This window comes from Danio rerio, chromosome 25 (genome assembly GCF_052040795.2).
Source record: "Danio rerio strain M-AB ecotype USA chromosome 25, GRCz13ab, whole genome shotgun sequence".
In the NCBI taxonomy this organism is placed as follows: domain Eukaryota; kingdom Metazoa; phylum Chordata; class Actinopteri; order Cypriniformes; family Danionidae; genus Danio; species Danio rerio.
In genome coordinates, this window is record NC_141045.1 from 24631325 (window position 1) to 24655817 (window position 24493).

Below are 24493 nucleotides of genomic sequence, written 5' to 3' on the forward strand. Positions count from 1 at the left end.
TCTACAAATAATAAAGTCAAAACTGTATCATCATATGTACAGGTACATATTAGTTCTTATTGTGAATGTATGATACCTAAATACTTCTGGATAGGATGGAATACTGGGTTAGGCTGTCTGGGAAAGTCCTCAAATGGTTCAGATCTTACCTTGAAGTAAGAGGTTACGCTAGCTGCTTCTCACCATGTGTTCTTTAGCGATCTTGCGTCTTCGTGTTTTTGTGTACCATCATCATCATCAGCAGCCTAAGTTCAGTTCCAAAACTCCAGACCACGAGAACAGAGGATGCGTGAAAGTTCCCACATGTTATCGTAAAATCGAGGATGCGACGATGCAGACTTGAGTGTAACACTCGCTCGAGAAGTCCCAGAAGTCATTCACGCTGAATCACGAGGTGGGAAGTGCAGCATTCTATACCTGTTTATTATCGAAGTTCAGAGATTTAACTTATTTATCTTAGGAGTTTCCCTAAATAAGACGGTGAAAGTAAACTTTAAAATGAAAATATTTATAAAGGCATGAACACATTAAGGGTCTTTATTTGTTGAAATTCGTCTTAAAATCTGTGCGTGTTATATAGTGAAAATGGGAAAACAATAAATCATTGTATATGTACTGTTGTATTTAAATAATTTCCCCTTAAAATGCTTGAAGGTCATGTGACCATGAGGAAGAGTGCATGCATCTCATTTCTTAGAGGACGCGTTATGTGTTCTCGCGGTCTCCCGAGTGCGTTCCTCTAAGGTAACTTGGCAAGAACAGTCTTCATAAGAACGCTAGTCCGTTCTCTGCTTTCTTTGAATTTAGAAACAGCCAATGTCAGTATAGGTGACCATACTGTATGTTGATGGGATGTCATGGGACCATACACCCATGACATAGAGTTACACAAGGTTTAATTCTGGCAACTCTCCTGTTCATCTTTTATATGCTCCCACTGAGCCAAATAATGAGAAAGAACCAAATCTCCTACCACAGCTATGCTGATGACACTAAGATCTAGCCTTATTGCCTAATGACTTCAGCCCCATTGGCACCCTCTGCCAATGCATTGATGAAATGAACAGTTGGATGTGCCAAAACTTTCTTCAGTTATTCAAAGAGAAAACTGAAGTCATTGCATTTAGGAACAGAGATGAGATTCTCAGGATAAATGTGTACCTTGGCTCTATAGGGGTCAAACAACAAAAAATGAGGTCAAGAATCTTTGTGTTTCTAGAATCAGATCTGACTTTTAGTAGTCATGACAAAGCGGTAACTAAATCAGCATATAATTATCTCAAAAATTGCAAGAACTAGATGGTTTGTTTCCAGTAAGGTCTTAAAGATACTTGTTTATGCTTTTATCAGCAGCAGGGTGGATCACTGTTATGGACTCCTCACAGCAAGACAGTTCGTCCAGAACACTGGTGCCAGGATTCTGTACAGAATCAGAAAATCAGAGCACATCACGCCTGTCCTCAGGTCTTACCACTGGCTCCCAGTTACATTCAGAATAGAATTTAAAGTATTATTAGAAGTCTATAAATCCCTAAATGGCCTAAAACCCTAAAACACAACAGATCATTTAGATCATTAGGATCAAGTAAATAAAAAAATATTCCAAGAGTTCATCTAAAGCAAGGTGATTCGGCCTTAAGCTACTACGCCCCCCGCTGCTGGAATCAGCTTCCTGCAATAATCAGATGTGCTCCAACAATAGGCACAATCACATCAAAACTTAAACAACATCTCTTTAGCTGTGCCTTTACTCAATGAACACTGTGCTACGTCCAACAGATCTCAATATTATGTTTTACTTTTCTTTTTCATTCCTTTAAAGCACTTTTTAATGTTTTTAAAACATTTTGATTATTTGTTGTTTTTATTTTCTTGTTTCTTTTATTCCTGTTTGTGTAAAGCACTTTGAATTACCATTGTGTATGAAATGTACTATATAAATAAACCTGCCTTGCCATGCTTGCCTAAGTAGAACACAAGTCTACCTTTTGAAAAATGTACCACCCAAGTGACAGCTTTTGTACTTTTATTTATAAGAATGTATATAATCTATGGCTGTTTTGCATGCTTCTGTTTTCTAAAACAGGATTAAATGACAGTCTTGTGGTGACTGAAATATCAACATCCTTTGTGCATCTGAAATTGGATGAATTATTTGGAGTGGGGTCTGTCTTTAACATTCAATGGACTGGAGACCCAACATCTGGAAATATGACATTCACAAACAGACTGTTAAACATCACTGATCTGACTGCTGGAGTCAATTACACATTTTGTGTCACAGATGAAGCAGAGAACTCAACAGTCTGCATCTCAGCATGCACCAGTATGTAAACCTTGAAAAAATTATCGGTCGTTAATATAGTTAATAACTGCAATAAATGCTTGATAGCAGAATAGTGAGAGAGATATTTTTTGAGAAATTGTTAGAACTTTTCTTGAAAGTCAAGTTTACATGCAATAAGATTATTATGCCTCTGAAATAGCTCAGATGATGGTGTCAAGGATTTGTAAGATTCTGATTGGCTAATTGACAACATTTGAGTTAATTGGAGGCACAACTGTAGAATAGTGTTCAAGAAAAACCTCAAACACACTGCTTCCTTGTGTGACAACATGGGAAAATGAACTGATTACAATTTGATAAATTACAGTGGGAAAAATAATAATTTTTGGGGACATGCCCTGTGGTCTGATGGAACTAACATCGAACTGTTTGGCCATAATGACCAGTGTTACATTTGGAGGACAATGGGGAAAGGTTACAAGCCTAGGAACACCATCCCAACTGTGAAGTATGGGGGCAACAGCTTCATGTTGTGAGGCTGTTTTGCTGCAGGAGGGACTGGTCCACTTCACAGTATAGATGGCATCATGAAGAAAGAACATTATGTAGAAATACTGTAGCAATATCTCAAGATGTTGCCAGGAAATTAAAACTTGGCCACAAATAGGTCTTTCAAACAGACCAAGACCCTAAGCATACTGCCAAATTAGTTAAAATGTGCTTTAAGGACAACAGTGAATATTTTGGAGTGTCCATTACAAAGCCCTCTATCTATCTATCTACATTGCAGCATATTCATTTATAATTGCATCATTTATATATGTGGTTTTTATCGCTGTTACACTAGCAGTTATGATTTCATTTTCTGTCCCTCACACAGAGCCAGATGTAATCAGAAATCTTACTGTGGCCAACATCACAACATCATCTGCTTTTCTGAAATGGGATGAACCTCAGGGGAATAGATCTTTCTTTAAAATTCAGTGGAGTGATAATAATAGCGTCAACAATATAACAACTAATGACACATGGTATAACATCACTGATCTGACCGCTGGTGTCAGTTACACTTTTAACATCACTGCTGTTGCAACTGATAAATCAACACAGGGAGAACCTGTAGTTGCCATAAAATACACAAGTATGTTTCCATATTTCCAGATAAAGTTTTAAAATGTATCAATTTACACTTGTTAATTTTTTTTTCTTTTTATTAAGAGTTATAATCTCCAAATGTCTTTTATCATTCATTCACAGAGCCTGGTGTTATAATGAACCTCAAAGCTGATAATATCACCACATCATCTGTTTTACTTAGCTGGACCAAACCAAATGGCCAAAGCTCCTATTATAATATAGAATATGGAAATAACAACGTGACTACAGAGAACACTTCCATGGAAATACATTTTCTGGTTCCTGGAGCAAAATACACATTCAGAGTGTTTGCAGTTGCAGCTGATCGAGTGACCGAGGGGGACTCTAATCAGATTTTACTATTTGCAAGTAAGATCTCATTTTAGAGTTTTAGCCCCAATCCTACACTTTCCAGCTGAAAATTAATAGTGTTTGTACAAATACAGCAAATAACAAATATGCGAGCCAGTAGTCTGTTAAATGTGCTTGCATCTTGTGGATTGACTTCAACGTAATCTATTGTCTAGTGATACCATATATGATGATGTACGTATGTAGTAGGAGTAGTGTCCTGTTTAAGGGAATATTTCCATGACTATCCCTTTACACTTTGATTCCAAGGGAAAGGAAGGCATACGGGTGAAAAAACATGGAATTGGATCGGGCCTAAATTGTAAAGAACAACCAACTAAGATTTTGTTTTCATTAGTTATGACTGCACCATTCGCATATATATTTTTAAGTCCCTGTTACACAATTTACTTTTCTGTCCCTCACACAGAGCCAGATGTGGTCAGGAATCTCAGTGTGGTCAACATCACAACATCATCTGCTTTTCTGAAATGGGATGAACCTCAGGGGAATAGATCTTACTTTAAAATTCAGTGGAGTGATAATAATAGTGTCAACTATACAGAAACTAATGACACATGGTATAACATCACTGATCTGACCGCTGGTGTCAGTTACACTTTTAACATCACTGCTGTTGCAACTGATAAATCAACAGAGGGAGAACCTGTAGTTACCACAAAATACACAAGTATGTTTCCATATTTCCAGATAAAGTTTTGAAATGCATCAATTTATGCTTGTTCATTTGTTTCTTTTTAAGCGTTATAATCTCCAAATGTCTCTTATCATTTATTCACAGAGCCTGGTGTTATAATGAACCTCAAAGCTGATAATATCACCACATCATCTGTTTTACTAAGCTGGACTAAACCAAATGGCCAAAGCTCCTATTATAAGATAGAATATGGAAATAACAACGTGACTACAGAGAACACTTCCATGGAAATACATTTTCTGGTTCCTGGAGCAAAATACACATTCAAAGTGTTTGCAGTTGCAGCTGATCGAGTGACCGAGGGGGACTCTAATCAGATTTCACTATTTGCCAGTAAGATCTCAGTTTATATATTTAATGTGTACAATACACCCAAAAGGTTTCATCAGTGCATAAATGCATGGGTCATTCCTCCATTCACCAGCATTTGTAATGTACTTTTTCAATCCCCTCACAGAGCCAGTTGGAACCAGCAGTCTAGTTGTGACCAATATCACAACATCCTCTGTTGTTCTGACCTGGAATGAACCAAATGGAAATAGATCTTTCTATAAAATTGATTGGACTGCTGATAAAACAAACAAAAGTGGAACAGAAATGACGACTTCTGATTATTTACAAATCACTAATCTGACTGCTGGAGTCAGTTACACATTCTGCATCACAGCAGACAATTCAAACGGAAGTGCTGCTTTCTGCATCTCACAATTTACCAGTATGTACAATTATAAAAGATGTCTCTTTGTTACATATGTTTAAACTAATTGACTGAAGCCCCAATATTACATTCAATTTCTTATTTTCTCTACACTCTCAGAAATACCTTTTCAAAAGTATTTGTACTTAAAGGGTCCTTATTGGTACCTGAGAACTTTATATTAGTACCTGCAAATTTTAGGAATGAGGAACACTTTTGTACTTTTTAGGTAACAATATTTACACTTGAGGTATTAATATGGACCTATTAGGTACAAATTTGTATCTTTTGAAAATATACCACCCCAGTGACAAAGCTACGTACCTTTATTTCTGAGAGTATAGAATTGTTTCAATGTTTAACACCACTTTTAACAATTTGCCTTCAAACTTGCAGACTACGCTTCCTGATAAAAGTCTTGTCACCTATCCAACAAATATTAGGAACAACAAATAATAACTTGACCTTTAGTTGATCATTTGGTATTAGAATTGGTTAATATGAACTGCAAAGGCCTCTAGATTACGTGTGTTTTACCAATATAAAATAAGATCATGTCTTGATTTTTAATTATTTTTGATTAGGACAGTAAGGTCTGACTTTGCTTAGACAACAATCATGTCAAATATAAATTTTCCACTGCACCATGACAAATATAAAGTCATGGTGCAGTGGAAAAAAAAACATAAATTTTTTTAAATAAAAATAATATTAAAAAAATTATATTTTGTATGACTCCCATGAGCTTGGAGGACTGCATCCATACATCTTTGCAATGACTCAAATAACTTATTAATAAAGTCATCTGGAATGGCAAAGAAAGTGTTCATGCAGGACTCCCAGAGTTCATCAAGATTCTTTGGATTCATCTTCAGTGCCTTCTCCTTCATCTTACACCACGCATGCTCAATAATCCTGTAGCACCTTGACCCTTATTGCTTTCAGGAACTTTGATGTGAAGGCTGAAGTATGAGGAGCACTATTCTGTTGAAGAATTTGCCCTCTCCTGTGATTTGTAATGTAATAAGCAGCACAAATGTCTTGACACCTCAGGCTGTTGATGTTGCCATCCACTCTGTAGATCTCTTGCACACCCCCATACTGAATGCAACCCCATATCATGATTTTTCCTTTACCAAACTTGACTGATTTCTGAGTGAATCTTGGGTCCATGCAGGAGTGTTGTTCGCTTAAAAAATCCAAAAACCAATGCAATCTCAAAGATATGTGTAACTTATAATTTAGTAGCTAATTAATATTAATTTGTACAAATCAGACCGACATGGTAGCTCAGTGGTTAGCTCTGTCGCCTCACAGCAAGAAGGTCACTGATTAGAGTCCTGGCCGGGTCAGTTGGAGTTTCTGTGTGGAGGTTACAGGTTCTCCCAGTATTTCCGTGGGTTTTCTCCGGATGCTTTTGTTTCCCTCACAGTCCAAATGCATGTGTTATAGGTAAATTCAATAAACTAAATTGTTCATAGTGTTTGTGTGTAAATGAGTGTGTATAGATGTTTCCCATTACTGGGTTGGAGCTGTAAGGGCATCCGCTGTGTAAAACATATGCTAGATATTTTGCTGGTTCATTCTGCTGTGGTGACCTCTGATGAATTAAAGAGACTAAGCTGAAAGAATTGTACAAATCTCATTTGTTTATTTTAATACAATATGTTCATCCCCCAATAAAAGGTAGAGTTTGGGGACAGGTCTCTTTTTAAAAATGGCATATTTTCATTCATTCATTTTCTTGTCGGCTTAGTCCCTTTATTAATCCAGGGTCGCCACAGCGGAATGAACCGCCAACTTATCCAGCACGTTGTTGCGCAGAGGATGCCCTTTCAGCCACAACCCATCTCTGGGAAACATTCATACACACTCATTCACAAACACACTCATACACTACGGACAATTTAGCCGTCCCAATTCACCTGTACAGCATGTCTTTGGACTGTGGGGGAAACCGGAGCACCCGGAGGAAACCCACGTGAACGCAGGGAGAACATGTAAACTCCACACAGAAACGACAACTGAGCCGAGGCTCGAACCAGCAACCCAGCAACCTTCTTGCTGCGAGGCGACAGCACTACCTACTTCGCCACTGCATCACCGGTATATTTTCATTCAAATGAAATTGTATGAATTTGTACAAATTAGCCACTTTTCTTTTCTGACAATGTGTAAAATAACTATTTTTTTAATGACATCAGGCTGGCAAAAGCACACTAAGTCAAGAGTATATCAAATCAACAGGTGGCGTTATAACCCTAAGTATAAAAACTTGTTGGCCAATCAGATGGCTGAGGATGGAGATACAGTAGCATCACAGATTCTGATATTAAACAAAGGAAAAAAAATGGTGCACACACTTACATGATGGTGCAAAACTAGTATTAAACGGGTGCTAAATATCAAACAGAAAAGTAAAGAGAAAAAGTCACTGTGGACTTCTGGGAGGAATCTGCGCACACAGAAATCTGCTGATTTTTCTTTGCCCATCATTGAGTCTATTTGTTTACTTAAATGTAAATATATTTATTAAGTTATTGTATTGATTTCAGTCATATTATTGGAGGACATTGCATGACTTTACTATAGGAAGAATCGCCGACAACGTCGTCCAAACTACGTCTCACAGCCAAAAACACGTATTATATATTTTGTTATTAACTACATAATGAGAAAGAAGTCTTTAATGGGGTAGAACATGTACATGTTTGCTCACCTGGGTTTAAAAGTAATTAGCCATTTCTCCTCAACGTTGATAATAAACTAATTTCTTTTTGTGTGAAACGTCAAACAGACACGGTTGCTCCTGTGTCCTGTCAAACCTCCACTGGTTTTTCCTCCATTTCGTGAGTCCAAATAAACCGAAAAAGAGCACTTTTAACTTCTCCCCCAGCCTCCCGCTGGCCTGCAGCAGTTATACACACACACACGCAAGTCAATGCTGCTCTCTCATTGGCTGTAGGCGATGGCTGATGTTATTTTCAGTCAAAACTCAATTCACACGGCATGATTTGAATCGCCGACAGCTCCAGATATTTAGCATGCCAAATATCTCGCAGGCATCTGCGACTCATCGGCGATTCTCTCAGATCGCGTTGTTGATAGTTCATACTGTGTGATTGTCACACACGTGCACGAGCACCGATTTGCCTGTGATTTCAGGCATTTGTCGGCGATTTCTCAAAACCTGTCAGCGAGCCGAAATTGGGGCTAAAATCCCGCAGTCTGAACTAGGCATGTGCGGTTTATTCATAAACTAATTTCGAGAGGATCACGTGCTTATAATCAACACGGCTGGCTCCTTGTTAGCTCCGTAATCAGCCCTATTAGATGATTTTGGAAGCATCATAAATAACCTGAGTTTTTCATTTCAGTTTTCTTCGTCTTGAAGCTCCCCCCCTTTCTACCCCTACATCCTCCCATTTTTTTTTTTTTCTGATTGGGCAACACGGTGGCCCAGTGGCTAGCACTGTTGCCTCACAGCAAGAACACCGCCGGTCCAACCCATCGGGCCGGTTGGTGTTTCTGTGTGGAGTTTACATGTTCTTCCCGTGTTCGCGTGGTTTTCCCCGGGTTCCCCGGTTTCCTCCCACCGTCCAAAAACAAACCATAGCCAATCGACTAAAACAAATTATCACCCAATACAACCTTAGTTTACACTTCTCAGGGTGATAAGCAGGGGAGTTCTCGAGACCTACCTGACCTCGAATTCCCCTCTCACCCTTATAACGGGAGGGAGCCCCGGGCTCCAGGATATTACGAGCTCAGGGCTCTCTGCCAGGACAGCATGCCAAATACGCTTTATTGATTATCAGCTAAGTGTAAACTCTTGAAAAATGTCTTCTAGAAAAACTACCCCAAATGACATTTTTTGTGGCGTATGTTCTAGTGATGACAAGATGATGATGTGTGTATAAAGAAGTAGTAGTAGTAGTAGTAGTAGTGTCCCATTCTTAGGGGAATAATTACATCACTGTCCCGTCACACTTTGTTTCAAGGGCCAGGGGAAAGGTATATTGATATACAATGGAATTGGGATTGGGCCTAATTTGTAAAGCTCCATTTATATATATAGTTTTCAAGTCCCTGGTACACTATTTATGATTTACTTTTCTGCCCCCCACACAGAGCCAGATGTGGTCAGGAATCTCATTGTGGCCAACATCACAACATCATCTGCTTTTCTGAAATGGGATGAACCTCAGGGGAATAGATCTTTCTTTAAAATTCAGTGGAGTGATAATAATAGCGTCAACAATACAGCAACTAATGACACATGGTATAACATCACTGATCTGACCGCTGGTGTCAGTTACACTTTTATCATCACTGCTGTTGCTACTGATAAATCAACAGAGGGAGAACCTGTGGCTACCACAAAATACACAAGTATGTTTCCATATTTCCAGATAAAATTTTGAAATGCATCAATTTATGCTTGTTCATTTGTTTCTCTTTAAGCGTTATAATCTCCAAATGTCTCTTATCATTTATTCACAGAGCCTGGTGTTATAATGAACCTCAAAGCTGATAATATCACCACATCATCTGTTTTACTTAGCTGGACCAAACCAAATGGCCAAAGCTCCTATTATAATATAGAATATGGAAATAACAACGTGACTACAGAGAACACTTCCATGGAAATATATTTTCTGGTTCCTGGAGCAAAATACACATTCAAAGTGTTTGCAGTTGCAGCTGATCGAGTGACCGAGGGGGACTCTAATCAGATTTCACTATTTGCCAGTAAGATCTCAGTTTATATATTTAATGTGTACAATACACCCAAAAGGTTTCATCAGTGCATAAATGCATGGTTCATTCCTCCTTTCACCAGCATTTGTAATGTACTTTTTCAATCCCCTCAAAGAGCCAGTTGGAACCAGCAGTCTAGTTGTGACCAATATCACAACATCCTCTGTTGTTCTGACATGGAATGAACCAAATGGAAATAGATCTTTCTATAAAATTGATTGGACTGCTGATAAAACAAACAAAAGTGGAACAGAAATGACAACTTCTGATTATTTACAAATCACTAATCTGACTGCTGGAGTCAGTTATACATTCTGCATCACAGCAGACAATTCAAACGGAAGTGCTGCTTTCTGCATCTCACAATTTACCAGTATGTACAATTATAAAAGATGTCTCTTTGTTACATATGCTTAAACTAATTGACTGAAGCCCCAATATTACATTCAATTTCTTATTTTCTCTACACTCTCAGAAATACCTTTTCAAAAGTATTTGTACTTAAAGGGTCCTTATTGGTACCTGAGAACTTTATATTAGTACCTGCAAATTTTAGGAATGAGGAACACTTTTGTACTTTTTAGGTAACAATATTTACACTTGAGGTATTAATATGGACCTATTAGGTACAAATTTGTATCTTTTGAAAATATACCACCCCAGTGACAAAGCTACGTACCTTTATTTCTGAGAGTATAGAATTGTTTCCATGTTTAACACCACTTTTAACAATTTGCCTTCAAACTTGCAGACTACGCTTCCTGATAAAAGTCTTGTCACCTATCCAACAAATATTAGGAACAACAAATAATAACTTGACCTTTAGTTGATCATTTGGTATTAGAATTGGTTAATATGAACTGCAAAGGCCTCTAGATTACGTGTGTTTTACCAATATAAAATAAGATCATGCCTTGATTTTTAATTATTTTTGATTAGGACAGTAAGGTCTGACTTTGCTTAGACAACAATCCTGTCAAATATAAATTTTCCACTGCACCATGACAAATATAAAGTCAAAAATTATATTATTTTTTAAAATAAAAATAATATTTAAAAAAATAATATTTTGTATGACTCCCATGAGCTTGGAGGCCTGCATCCATACATCTTTGCAATGACTCAAATAACTTATTAATAAAGTCATCTGGAACGGCAAAGAAAGTGTTCTTACAGGACTCCCAGAGTTCATCAAGATTCTCTGGATTCATCTTCAATGCCTTCTCCTTCATCTTACACCACACATGCTCAATAATGCCTGGTGACTGGGCTGGCCAATCCTGTAGCACCTTGACCTTCATTGCTTTCAGGAAATTTGATGTGAAGGCTGAAGTATGAGGAACGCTATTATGTTAAAGAATTTGCCCTCTCCTGTGATTTGTAATGTAACAAGTAGCACAAATGTCTTGACACCTCAGGCTGTTGATGTTGCCATCCACTCTGTAGATCTCTTGCACACCCCCATACTGAATGCAACCCCATATCATGATTTTTCCTTTACCAAACTTGACTGATTTCTGAGTGAATCTTGGGTCCATGCAGGAGTGTTGTTCGCTTAAAAAATCCAAAAACCAATGCAATCTCAAAGATATGTGTAACTTATAATTTAGTAGCTAATTAATATTAATTTGTACAAATCAGACCGACATGGTTGCTCAGTGGTTAGCTCTGTCGCCTCACAGCAAGAAGGTCACTGATTAGAGTCCTGGCTGGGTCAGTTGGAGTTTCTATGTGGAGGTTACAGGTTCTCCCAGTGGTTCCGTGACCTCTGATGAAGTAAAGGGACTAAGCTGAAAGAATTGTACAAATCTCATTTGTTTATTTTAATACAATATGTTCATCCCCCAATAAAAGGTAGAGTTTGGGGACAGGTCTCTTTTTAAAAATGGTATATTTTCATTCATTCATTTTCTTGTCAGCTTAGTCCCTTTATTAATCCAAGGTCGCCACAGCGGAATGAACCGCCAACTTATCCAGCAAGTTTTTAAGCAGAGGATGCCCTTCCAGCCACAACCCATGTCTGGGAAACATTCATACACATTCATTCACAAACACACTCATACTGTACACTACGGACAATTTAGCCTACCCAATTCACCTGTACTGCATGTCTTTGGACTGTGGGGGAAACCGGAGCACCCGGAGGAAACCCACGCGAATGCAGGGAGAACATGCAAACTCCACACAGAAACGACAACTGAGCCAAGGCTCGAACCAGCAACCCAGCAACCTTCTTGCTGCGAGGCGACAGCAGTACCTACTGCGCCCCTGCATCGCCGGTATATTTTTCATTCAAAAAAGGAATCTGCGCACACAGAAATCTGCTGATTTTTCTTTGCCCGTCATTGAGTCTATTTGTTTACTTAAATGTAAATATATTTATTCAGTTATTGTACTGATTTCAGTCATATTATTTGATAGTGCTCTCTGTGGACATACATTCTAATATGCACATGGACAGTTCAGAGAGTAAAACGGCAATTTACTATGGAGGTCATACCAAAAATGTGTTACTATATTGAGTATTGTGACATCCGTAGTAAATACACAGTACAGTTTCGTGCTGCACATGATCCAGAAGTTGTAACAAAAAGTAAACAAAACAACAGAGTAAAGCTGAAGCCTTGTATGGTTTCCAGCAGAACATGAACAATTTGTAGATATATAACACAAAACAAATTTTTGAGCCGGTTATCTACCTAAGTGCGGTTTATTCATAAACTAATTTCGAGAGGATCATGTGCTCATAATAAGCACGGCTGGCTCCTTGTTAGCTCCGTAATCAGCCCTATTAGATGATTACGGAAGCATTATAAATAAGCTGAGTTTTTCACTTCAATTTTCTTCATCTTGAAACTCCCCCCCTTTCCACCCCTACATTCTCCCATTTTTTTTTTCTGATCGGGCGACACGGTGGCCCAGTGGCTAGCACTGTTGACTCACAGCAAGAACACCGCCGGTCCAACCCATCGGGCCAGTTGGTGTTTCTGTGTGGAGTTTACATGTTCTTCCCGTGTTAGCATGGGTTTTCCCCGGGTTCCCCGGTTTCCTCCCACCGTCCAAAAACAAACCATAGCCAATCGACTAAAACAAATTATCACCCAATACAACCTTAGTTTACAGTTCTCATGGTGATAAGCAGGGGAGTTCTCGAGACCTACCTGACCTCGAATTCCCCTCTCACCCTTATAACGGGAGGGAGCCCCGGGCTCCAGGATGTTACGAGCTCAGGGCTCTCTGCCGGGACAGCATGCCAAATACGCTTTATTGATTATCAGCTAAGTGTAAACTCTTGAAAAATGTCTTCTAGAAAAACTACCCCAAATGACATTTTGTGTGGCGTATGTTCTAGTGACGACAAGATGATGATGTGTGTATAAAGAAGTAGTAGTAGTAGTAGTAGTAGTGTCCCATTCTTAGGGGAATAATTACATCACTGTCCCGTCACACTTTGTTTTTATATTGATATACAAAGGAATTGGGATTGGGCCTAATTTGTAAAGCTTCATTTACATATATAGTTTTCAAGTCCCTGGTACACTATTTATGTTTTACTTTTCTGCCCCCCACACAGAGCCAGATGTGGTCAGGAATCTCAGTGTGGTCAACATCACAACATCATCTGCTTTTCTGAAATGGGATGAACCTCAGGGGAATAGATCTTACTTTAAAATTCAGTGGAGTGATAATAATAGCGTCAACTATACAGAAACTAATGACACATGGTATAACATCACTGATCTGACCGCTGGTGTCAGTTACACTTTTAACATCACTGCTGTTGCAACTGATAAATCAACAGAGGGAGAACCTGTAGTTGCCACAAAATACACAAGTATGTTTCCATATTTCCAGATAAAGTTTTGAAATGTATCAATTTATGCTTGTCCACTTTTTCTTTTTATTAAGCGTTATAATCTCCAAATGTCTCTTATCATTTATTCACAGAGCCTGGTGTTATAATGAACCTCAAAGCTGATAATATCACCACATCATCTGTTTTACTTAGCTGGACCAAACCAAATGGCCAAAGCTCCTATTATAAGATAGAATATGGAAATAACAACGTGACTACAGAGAACACTTCCATGGAAATATATTTTCTGGTTCCTGGAGCACAATACACATTCAAAGTGTTTGCAGTTGCAGCTGATCGAGTGACCGAGGGGGACTCTAATCAGATTTCACTATTTGCCAGTAAGATCTCAGTTTATATATTAAATGTGTACAATACATCCAAAAGGTTTCATCAGTGCATAAATGCATGGTTCATTCCTCCTTTCACCAGCATTTGTAATTAGTCCTATGTTCAACACCACTTACAACAATTTACCTTCAAACTTGCAGACTACACATCTAGACAAAAGTCTTGTCGCCTATCCAACAAATGTTAGGAACAGCAAATAATAACTTGACTTCTAGTTGATCATTTGGTATCAAAAGTGGCTTATATGGAACGACTGCATCTATACATCTCTGCATTGGCTCAAATAACTTATTAATAAAGTCATCTGGAATGGCAAAGAAAGTGTTCTTGCAGGACTCTCAGACTACATTAAGACTCTTTGAATTCATCCTCAATCCCTCCACCTTTATCTTACATGCTCAATAATGTTAATTTCTAGTGACTGGGCTCGCCAATCCTGCAGCACCTTGACCTTCTTTGCTTTCAGGAACTTTGATGTGGAGGCTGAAGTATGAGGAGTTTTTTCCTCTCCCATGGTATGTCATGTAATGGGCAGCACAATTGTCTGGTTTCTTCAAGCTGTTGATGTTGCCATCCACTCTGCAGATCTCTCACATGCCCCCATACTGATGGAGCCCCAAAGCATGATTTTTCCTTCACCAAACTTGACTGATATCTGTGAGAATCTTGGGTCCATGTGGGTCCCATAGTCCCATACTTTTTCAAATGATCAAGTAGAAGTCAAGTTATTATTTGTTGCTCTTACAACTGGCATTAAAGACTTTTGTCAGGTAGTGTAAATATGAAGTCATGTCAACACAAATGTGGTTATAATCCAAAAAAGTTAGAAATAACAAATGTGTAACTTTCGGTTCTTAGGAATGCCTGAAAAAGCCCAATCAAGCAATTGTAAAGCACTCACTTTTGACCATTCAGGGGAAACGCGGTTAATAATATACAATACTAATCCCGGTGTCTCAAGTCTTGTCCACTGCCTGAATGCTCACCTCTGCCATGAATATAACTTTAAATCAGCATGTGCTCATTTAGTGCTTTTTATTTTTTGCTTCTGATTTTTTAAATTTTTTTATCAACATTTACTTCTCTTTCCATCATACAGAGCCTGATGTAATCAGGAATTTTACAGCATCTCAAATCACAACATCTTTTGTGTTTTTGACATGGCAACCTACTGGAAATATATCTTTCTTTAAACTTCAGTGGACTGATGATAAAACAAACCAAAATGCAACAGAGACTAATAACACATTTTATAATATCACTGATCTGACTGCTGGAGTCAATTATACATTCTGCATCACTGCTGTGGCAGCAGAACAATCAAATGAAGGAGCTGCTTTCTGCATCTCACAGTTTACCCGTATGTATAATTTTTATTTATTTAAAAACTGCCTTCATGCAGGCTGTTGTTTTTATTGTGTTTCAGAAAATTGCTCCACACTGTATAGTTGGGCTGGTACAATAAATAGATGCATTGTGAAAAATCAAAAATCAATTCTGCATAGATTCTGGACTTTCCTAATGCATATTCTCTCTCAATCAATTGGGATCAATAGTTTTTACCAACAGATAGCACTGTATGCTTTACAGTCAATCCTTACACATAACTCTTGAATCTAAAATGATTATTGATAAAGTTGTAAAGGGTTAATAGAATACAAGAATGAGCTATTTACATTAACCTGTGGCGTAAAAGCCGATGTGCAAGTACATCTGACCACTTCCTTTATAAAAGTAAAGATCTGGAGAAAAACAGTGCATCTTTTAGAGTTCAAACATTGTTTTCTATGAGGGTACGCACATAGGATACCTTTACTTTTTTTACCTTTGTGTAATCAAAGTCTCTTTAGGGCAAGTCATTTCACTTGGCGGCCATCTATAAAACCCTCATGAGCAATATGGGTTAAAAAGGGAAACATCAAATTCTCCAAAATATTTGTCGAGATTATGGTTAAATTTTATATTAGGAATCACCAATACAATTAAACAACAACTGTCTCTTAAGTTTAATTTCTAAATGTTCGGATAACACAAAAGCTGCAGAAACTCATGTCTGGTACGAACCAATCTCTGTAGAATTTGTAATCCAAAAGGGTTATCCATTTAGCAAGCAAAGATCAAGCCAGACGACAAATAATCAAAACATGATAAACAATGTGAGGGTCAAAACACAAGAAGGCAAAAACAAGGAAAGCACTTGTAGCAATACTAACAAGACTCAGCAACGGATGTTTGAATGAGTCCGAGTAATTAATAATAATGTCCTTTAACTGTGTGTGTAATAAGAATGAACTTGAAACCGGTGTGTGAATGCATAGTATGATGGGATATGTAGTTCGGATGAGTATTAATTAGAAATGATCTCCAGCGACCTGAGAATTATATATTCAGCTTCAGTTATTATACAATAATTAAGTTTCATTTTCATATTTTTCTCTTTACTCTACTTATTTAAATTGACATTTGCTTAAAACATATATTTCCTATATTATTATTAATTTTAGTAGTAAAATAAAAAACTGCATTTTTTGACTGTTTGTTGACTGTTTGTTTGACTTGTCCCTTGCGATTGAAGGGAGAGACGCAAATACAGGGTGTTGGACCCAAACACAGAATTCATTGAGAGAATTCAGCCAGCAATTCACAACAATAGAGACAATGCAAGAGCATAATACATTTAGCGAGCAAAAGATCAAGGCAGGCGACAAAAAATGAAAACACAATAAACAATGTGAGGGTCAAAATAGGGCACAAACAAGGAAAGTACTTTGAATCGTAGTTATACTTACAAGACTCAGCAATGGATGTGCAAATGAAAAGTGTATTTAGAGTACAAGTAATTAACGATAATGACCTTCAGCTGTTTGTGTGATCAGAATTAACTTGTGTGAATGTCATTGCCGCCATTTTTAAAAGCGAAATCGAGGCTGCGGTGGGAAGAAATCCCAAAGTATCTTGGGAGTTACATAGGAACGTTGTGTACCTGGCTGTATATCTCACCAGCGAAAAGAACGAGACACAAATTAATAATTCTGAGTGACCCCCACGGTCCGTTCTGAATGAATTGTAAAAATAAAAATGGCACTAGTTAGCTAACCTTTTCTTTCCCAAACACACGGTTCAGATGCCATTCATCAAACTCAACTTAATAAACTGATTCTTTCACTATTTTAGACTTGTCACTATAATGAAATAAAAGAAAAACTGGTGTTCACTTGCTCAAAAGAAATGTCTGTGATTGGTCAAGGTGAACACTTGAGCATATTACTCTGAAATAGATTGTGATGTTGGTTGATGCTAAATTGCTTTTAATTGTTTAAATTATACATACTGAATGAAATTAAAGTGATGTTTACACCACTTCTGCATTTTGAAATCTCGGCAATAGCTGGAGGTTTGTAGTCCACAGCATGTTACTGCAATGTTTACAGTGCTGGTTCTATACTTCTGAGTTTTTTTCCCACTGCAGCTTTGCTTTGGTTGTTTAAAATGGCGGCACAAGAAATAAGCGAAGTTGCTGCCATGTGATTGGCTGACTAGAAATTTGCGTTAACAAGCAGTTTGACAAGTGTACCCAATAAAGTCACCAGTAAGTGTATAGCTGCGTCCCAAATCGCATACTTATGCACTATTCTACGCCATTTTGCAATATAAATAGTGTACGTAGTGTGTTCACACTGAAAACTCTAAAAATAATAAGTGCACTTTAATTACCCGGATGATGCACTCATTCAGCCGGTAAAATGAAGTGTGGAATGATGGACACCTACGCACTCAACGACCGCAGGTTTGCTCATGTAGCGGAAGGGGCGGAGCTATCAGGCGCACATGTTGGATTATTTATTTTGGATTGTAAAAGCAAAATTCTCCTACGAGAGTGATTATAGCGCCTCCCGATGGTGAATGTGGCAATACTCACGGCAGGTATTATATGATAATTCAGTCGTTTATTTCACTGATTTGGCAACCGTCAAACGTCATCAGGGAAACGGTTTGAATTTCCGCTTAGTAAAAAAACATTAGTGTTCCATTTGGGATGACACTACATACGTATACTATCCTGTTGAGTGTGTAAGTGCAAAAGTAAATAGTGCATGAGTGCATAATGTATAGTGTGCTATTTGGGACGCAGCTTATATGTTTCTAAATTATATTTTTTTTTCCCCTTGACTTCCATTATAACCCCATTTTTTTATTGCAAAGCCTTGACAGCATTCTTGATTGTTACTGTGCATTCTTAAATGTTGGTGGTTTTCCCATTTGGGATGAGGTCAAATTTGTAATTTTTATGGTTGAGTATATGGTGTGATGGTTTTACAATCAGAAAATGTTGTTATAATTGAAGTCAATGAAGCAAAAACGGTAACGGTAGTAAATTTGCCCAGAGTGTATTGAGTCTTTAGAAAAATCCCAAAGCATTTTCCCAAAATGTGTGTCAAAATAAGATGTAACCAAAAATCATTACATTTGCTAACACACAGTGAAAGTTGTGGCTAAATTAAGCCTCAAAATCACCCCAGCGTGGATGAAAACATCCCCAACAGTACACAAGGGTTGAGGGATGTTAATGGAAAATGTTTGAAATGTTCCCACAACTCTTTAATAAATTTTATATATACTCTTCTTTCTCCCATACAGAGCCAAATATGGTCAGCAGTCTCACAGTGTCTTCAGTCACATCATCGTCTGTGTCTCTGAAATGGGATGCACCAAGTGGAAGAATAGATTTCTATATAGTTCAGTGGACCAATCAGAGGAAATCTATAACAACTAAAAACACTTTCTATGATATTACTGGTCTCATGGCTGGAACCAATTACACAGTTTGTGTCAGTGCTGTTACTGGAAACACAAGTCAAAGTCAACTTTTCTGCTTGCCAATATGCACAAACACCAGTGTTCATAGCTCCGGTAAACATAAACATAATAGGTTGACTATCAATTTAACTTCCATTGAAATAAGTTAATATAAATTATGTGTTCTTTAAGTTTAACCTATCATGTTGTCTAGATCTGAGGATTAAAATAATTTATTTATTTTTGTGATTAAACAGTTACAAATAAACCGGTGGGATCTTCTCCGCAAACTAATCCAAACACTGGGTTGATTGTTGGCATCCTTCTGCTATTGATCGTTTTTGCCATGATCTTCGGCATCACTTCCATGGTCTTTTTCTATTCAAGAAGGTGAGTTGTCATCATCAGAGAAGCAAAGACTGGATAAACTCTATATACAGATCAATATACATTCATTTTATTAACATTTCCTTATTACAGAGAGGTCGTAAAACATTGTCAAGACATCCCTGTACACACCATCACGTGAGTTTGTTTGATGCTCAAAGATAAATATAATAAATAAATATAATAATTTAATTTGTATTATTGTAATAATTGTTAATAAATAATATAAAATCATAACATTGGTATGTATACACTGTAAAAAAATCCATAATTTTATGGTTTTAGCTGGGGTGCCAAAAAAAACGTAAATTAATGGCTGTTTCCTTCAATTGAAATTTCTGGTAAATTTCAGTAATTTATTATCTTTTATTGAATGGTAAATTCAATTGTTATTGAATGGTAAATTACTGTAATTTAAAGGCTGATATTTTAAAATTACAGATTTTTTGACAGTGTAGTACTACTGCTATCTTATAATATTGTCATATTACGCAATTGTGACTATTACTCAGAATTTTGACTTTATGTCATGGAATTGTGACTATTTCTCAGAATTTAGAATTTTATGGCATACATTAATGGCTTTAATACTGAGAATTTAGACTTCATGTCACGCAGTTTTGACTATTTCTCTGAATTTTGAATACATTTTTCAGAATTGTGAATTCAAATCTTGCACTTCTGACATACTAACTCACAATTTTGAGTTTATATCTCACAATTTTGAGGTAAATGTCAGATTAGTGAGTTTGTTTCATGCAATTCTGAGATAAATGTCACAATTGTGCCAGGGGAGGTTCCGGATAGGGCTTCTATACTATTAGTGTGTGTAAGATTGTTTTCCTTTATGGTTTCTTTGTTTTCTGATACACAGTAATATTGCTTTGAGGATAGAAGAGTATGAAGAGTACTTTAAGCAGAAATGTGCTGATTCCAACCATGGTTTTGCCATAGAGTACGAGGTATTTTTGGTTTGTTTTGTTTATCATGAGTGCAACCCAGGCTCATTCTTAAAAACTTAGCCCTATATACATTTCTGGTGAGCACCAAATATGTCCCAGGAGCTATGTTTTTTGCAGTTTTTGTTTTGGCAAATCCACCAGGCCATTGTGTATGCATTTTGAGATCTAAAATTTCTCTCGAGAGTGCCATTCATGCCTTTACTTCTCACTTAAATCCACCAGAGGCCGCTGTCTACTGACTGATCGACTGACTCACCCTCCTATTTCACTAAACTCAACCAAGAGTTTTTTTTTAAAAGCACCGATTGACCCGTCCACCTACTTCCCTAAACCCAACTGACAGTTTTTATTACATTTTCAGATTTCGTCACATTCTTACTCTGTTATTTACTTTATTTTATTTTTTTGGAATTTATTTTTGTCTTACCCGATTTCTAGAACTGTTGTTCACTGGACTTGAACCCCGTCGTCAGGGTCAACTCCTCTCTGTGCCTTTAGTCTGCCGATGTACATAGTGAGCTAACTGCAAAAACTGCTAACAGCGGGAAAGGCATCTATACGGAGGTAAGCAGTCAGCTAGTAAGCGCGAAAATGAACGTCATACAATATCGTCACACCGCCCCGTAGCATTCATTTTTAAAAATGAAATCCCGCCATACGTACGTACGTAAAGTAGGGCTATGTTTTCATAATGAGCCTGTGTTGCATGCAGTGACTTTCTGTGGTTATATCATCAAACTGTTGTGGCCATAACTTGTTGCACAGCAATTGATACATTCTAATAATAAAACATGCTAATTCTAGTTTTTCAAAGTCTAAAGATCTTCTGTGTTGTTGCAGGAGTTAAGATTTGTTGGAACAGCACAGGCAAATACCGCCGCCCTGGCTCTTGAAAACAAGGAGAAGAATCGTTACTTAAATGTTTTACCTTGTGAGTATCTTCACTGTTGTGTATTGTAAAAAAAAAGTGTCAGTAGCTTATCAAAATCACAAGCTTCAATTTGATAGGCTGGCTGCTTTGAAATTTCCTGGAAAATTGACACACTGATAATGCAGTGAAAACACCATAAAAAAGCCAGTCGCTGCTTGTTCGAACTACTTATTTAATATTAGCTGAAACAACACAATTCTTTAGGTTTTTTTTCTCATTTAGGTCTCGTTTGTTTTATGTTCAATCCACTTAAATTTGAAATAACAACTTAATCAATTTCGGTTGGGAAAACCGTGCAGTTCTTTATGGATTTATTATTATTTATTTATTTATTTTTTGTGGACAAAGAAGCATAAGTTGACATGTGGCTCTAATTGCGACCAATTTAATATTTAATAAAATAATCAGACACTGGAGATAACAATAAGAAGCCAAAGAAATCCATGTGTTGTAATAATTTTTAAAACTAAAAAATGACATTTGCTGTTTGTTTAAACTACTTATATAAAATAAGCTGAAACAACACAATTATAGAGTTTTTATAGCGACAACTTAATTGGTTTATGTTCAATCCACTTAACTTTGTGAAAACGAACAAGTTAACTTAATTTTTTCATGTTGTTCCAACACAAATTGTAGCATTCCGTGTCCTCACAGTGTCCGTGATTAAACAATTTAAAGGTCATCTACACAAATCGAAGCATTATTTATTATTATTTTTTTTTGTGAATGTGATCAAGTAGCCTTGGCATTGGTATATCAATTGCCTAGAGGTGTTGGCAGTGTTTCTCGATCTCCGCTGCTTTTTACCAGTTTTAGAGCAGACACACGTGCTGATCAGGACGGACAGCATGGCAACGGTAGCTTATATCAAACATATTGAGGGTATATGTTCCCGTTTCATGTCTTAGCTTGCTCGCCGTCTGCTTTTCTGGAGTCACATGCGGCTGAAATTGCTGAGTGCCATTCGTATTCCAGGCAAACTCAACTATGCAGCTGATGCACTCTCACGGCAGCTAGCATCCTGAGGAGAATGGAGACTCCACCCCAGTTTGATATAGCTGATATGGGATCGCTTCTTGGGTGCCCAGCTTGACTTGTTTGCTTCTCCCGAAAACATCCATTGCCAGTAGTTTTTCTCCCTGATCGAGCCCCCCTTGGCACCCTGGTTAACCGGGTCAAGTCAAGGAAGATAGGGAGTCTTGTTTGTTGCGCCTCTCTGGCCCAACCGGACCTGGGTTCTCAAACTCACAGTCCTTGTGACGGCCCTTCCCTGGCACATTCCCCTAAGAGAGGACCTCCTCTTCCAGGGACCGGGCATCCTCTGGCATCCACGCCCAGATTTCTGAAAAACCTCCACATGTGGTCCATAGACGGAACTTAGGTGACTTACCAGCATCAGTGGTTAACACCGTCACTCAGGATAGAGCACCCTCTACGATGCATGTCTACGCCCTGAAGTGGAGTCTGTTCGCTGAGTGATGCTTTTATCACTGAGACTCCCGAACTTGCCAAATTAACGTTGTGTTATCCTTCTTTTAAGATAAGCAGAAGCGTAGGCTGTCAGCCTCCACACTGAAGGTCTAAGTGGCTGCCATCTCCACTCATCATGACACGGTAGATGACAACACGCTCGGGAAGCATAATCTAATCATTCAAATTCTCAGAGGTCCGCGGCGATTAAATTCATCTGGCCCCCCTCTCATGCCCTCTCTTTAGTTGGCATCGTTCATAAGAGTCGGGTATTTGGAGGCATTTTTGGTCAGCAAATCATGCCTGGAATTTAGGCCTGCCTACTCTCATGTTATGTGGCTTTGTGCCCAAGGTTCCTTCTACCCTATTTAGAGATCAGGTAGTGAAAACTGCAAGTGCTGCCCACAGAGGAGGCAGACCCAACCCATGCAGGACTTCTAAATATTTTGTGAACAGCTCCTAATCTGTTATCGTGGTTAGCAGAAGGGAAGTACCGTATCAAACTGAAGTTTGGCTCACTGGTTCTACTCACAGGCTGAGGTTTGGTGGCAGCTTTGAGCAGTCCTCAATGGCTTTCCCAAATGCTTATTTCTGCCACAGAGTGTTCCCCCTGACCAGGCAGACCCATGTCTTCCCTACCAACTAACCAGCTTATCATATGTAGCACTCCCCTTCAAGGCTAATCCATATGTTCTTATTGCCATCAAGTTTCCCCTTTGGGTAGCAGATGGCCTCCGCAGTGTCCTCCCCCTTCAGGGACTGGCACGCTTTCCCAACGTACTGTCATATTTCTAAAATTTGTAGTCTATATTAGCTAGGTAAAAGCACGTTTATGACCCCCATTTAAATTTTCTAATTAATCCCATGTAATGGTAATTAAGGGGCCTAGGGGAAGTTGGAAGGTTGTGCTCTTGGTGATGCTTGTGAGCTCACGCTATGGTTGGTAAAGTTCATATGAGGAGAGTGATGGGCTTAGATGCAGTGGCATTTTCCATACACACTTCCATATGTCTGTTATCAGACACACGTTGTAGTTCCGATGAAGGGAAACGTACTGGTTACATACGTAACTGACATTACCCAAATATGGAACGAAGATGTGTGTCTCCACTGCCACAGCAGCTAATTCTCCGGTTGATCAAGCTGTTCAGCAGGCAAAAATTCTAGTGCTCACTTTTCAGCCATCAGCTGATGTATTCTGTTAATGACTAATCGCAGACAGCTGTGGAGCTTAGCTCCGCCAATTCAATTGCCATTTATTGGCCCATTTTCTTACTCTTCAGCGTGATTGGTTGTCTGGCGTACTCCCATATGTCTGTAAAGCTGCGATCACACTAGAGTTTGTGCTTGCAAAACTCTGTCGTACAGCGCTATGAAAAGGGGCGGGATTAAACAAGATTATTAAACATTTAAAAAAGCAAGTGATGATTAGTCTAATGCAGTCAAGTGATGCGATTTCGCAGGTCAGAGTTCACCTAGCTTAAACTTTGCAATGCAGTGAACTGCGAAATTTGACGCACAAACTTGCAATTCCAGTCTGACGCATTCACGTGCATATATGGTAGTCTATGGGGAGAAAAATCCAGTGTGACTGCAGCTATATCCGAGGAACCCTATGCAGGGAAAGTAGGTTACGTATGTAACCAGGACATTTTCATACCGTGATGGTTGTTTTTAACGTTGGGGTAGGGGTAGACAATGATAAATTCCAATTTAATGGATAATTTAATAAAAAACATGACTAAAATCTGTATAATTACTGTTTTTATATTACTGTGAAGGTTG

General features: G+C 38.1%; 2 protein-coding genes across 3 annotated transcripts in view; one reads left to right on the forward strand and one right to left on the reverse strand.

Annotated features, from left to right (window-relative positions):
- The window catches only part of LOC147830877 (uncharacterized), a 187132-nt gene that overhangs the window by 74742 nt on the left and 87897 nt on the right, over nt 1-24493 (reverse strand). Inside the window, exon 4 of the mRNA XM_087312377.1 lies at nt 6828-6990. The gene's annotated coding sequence lies outside the window, so the exon portion shown is untranslated. The remainder of the gene's footprint in view (nt 1-6827; nt 6991-24493) is intronic.
- ptprjb.2 (protein tyrosine phosphatase receptor type Jb, tandem duplicate 2) overlaps nt 1-24493 on the forward strand; it is a 40382-nt gene that overhangs the window by 8170 nt on the left and 7719 nt on the right. The window contains exons 3-19 of one of the 2 annotated variants that reach the window (NM_001445040.1): nt 2087-2326; nt 3168-3428; nt 3545-3793; nt 4206-4466; nt 4578-4826; nt 4951-5208; nt 9322-9582; nt 9694-9942; nt 10067-10324; nt 13526-13786; nt 13900-14148; nt 15258-15518; nt 18797-19069; nt 19213-19345; nt 19436-19480; nt 20217-20304; nt 21145-21235. In NM_001445040.1, coding sequence (NP_001431969.1) covers nt 2087-2326; nt 3168-3428; nt 3545-3793; nt 4206-4466; nt 4578-4826; nt 4951-5208; nt 9322-9582; nt 9694-9942; nt 10067-10324; nt 13526-13786; nt 13900-14148; nt 15258-15518; nt 18797-19069; nt 19213-19345; nt 19436-19480; nt 20217-20304; nt 21145-21235 — 3687 coding nt within the window. The remainder of the gene's footprint in view (nt 1-2086; nt 2327-3167; nt 3429-3544; nt 3794-4205; nt 4467-4577; nt 4827-4950; nt 5209-9321; nt 9583-9693; nt 9943-10066; nt 10325-13525; nt 13787-13899; nt 14149-15257; nt 15519-18796; nt 19070-19212; nt 19346-19435; nt 19481-20216; nt 20305-21144; nt 21236-24493) is intronic. The other variant, NM_001445039.1, reaches the window with a different exon arrangement.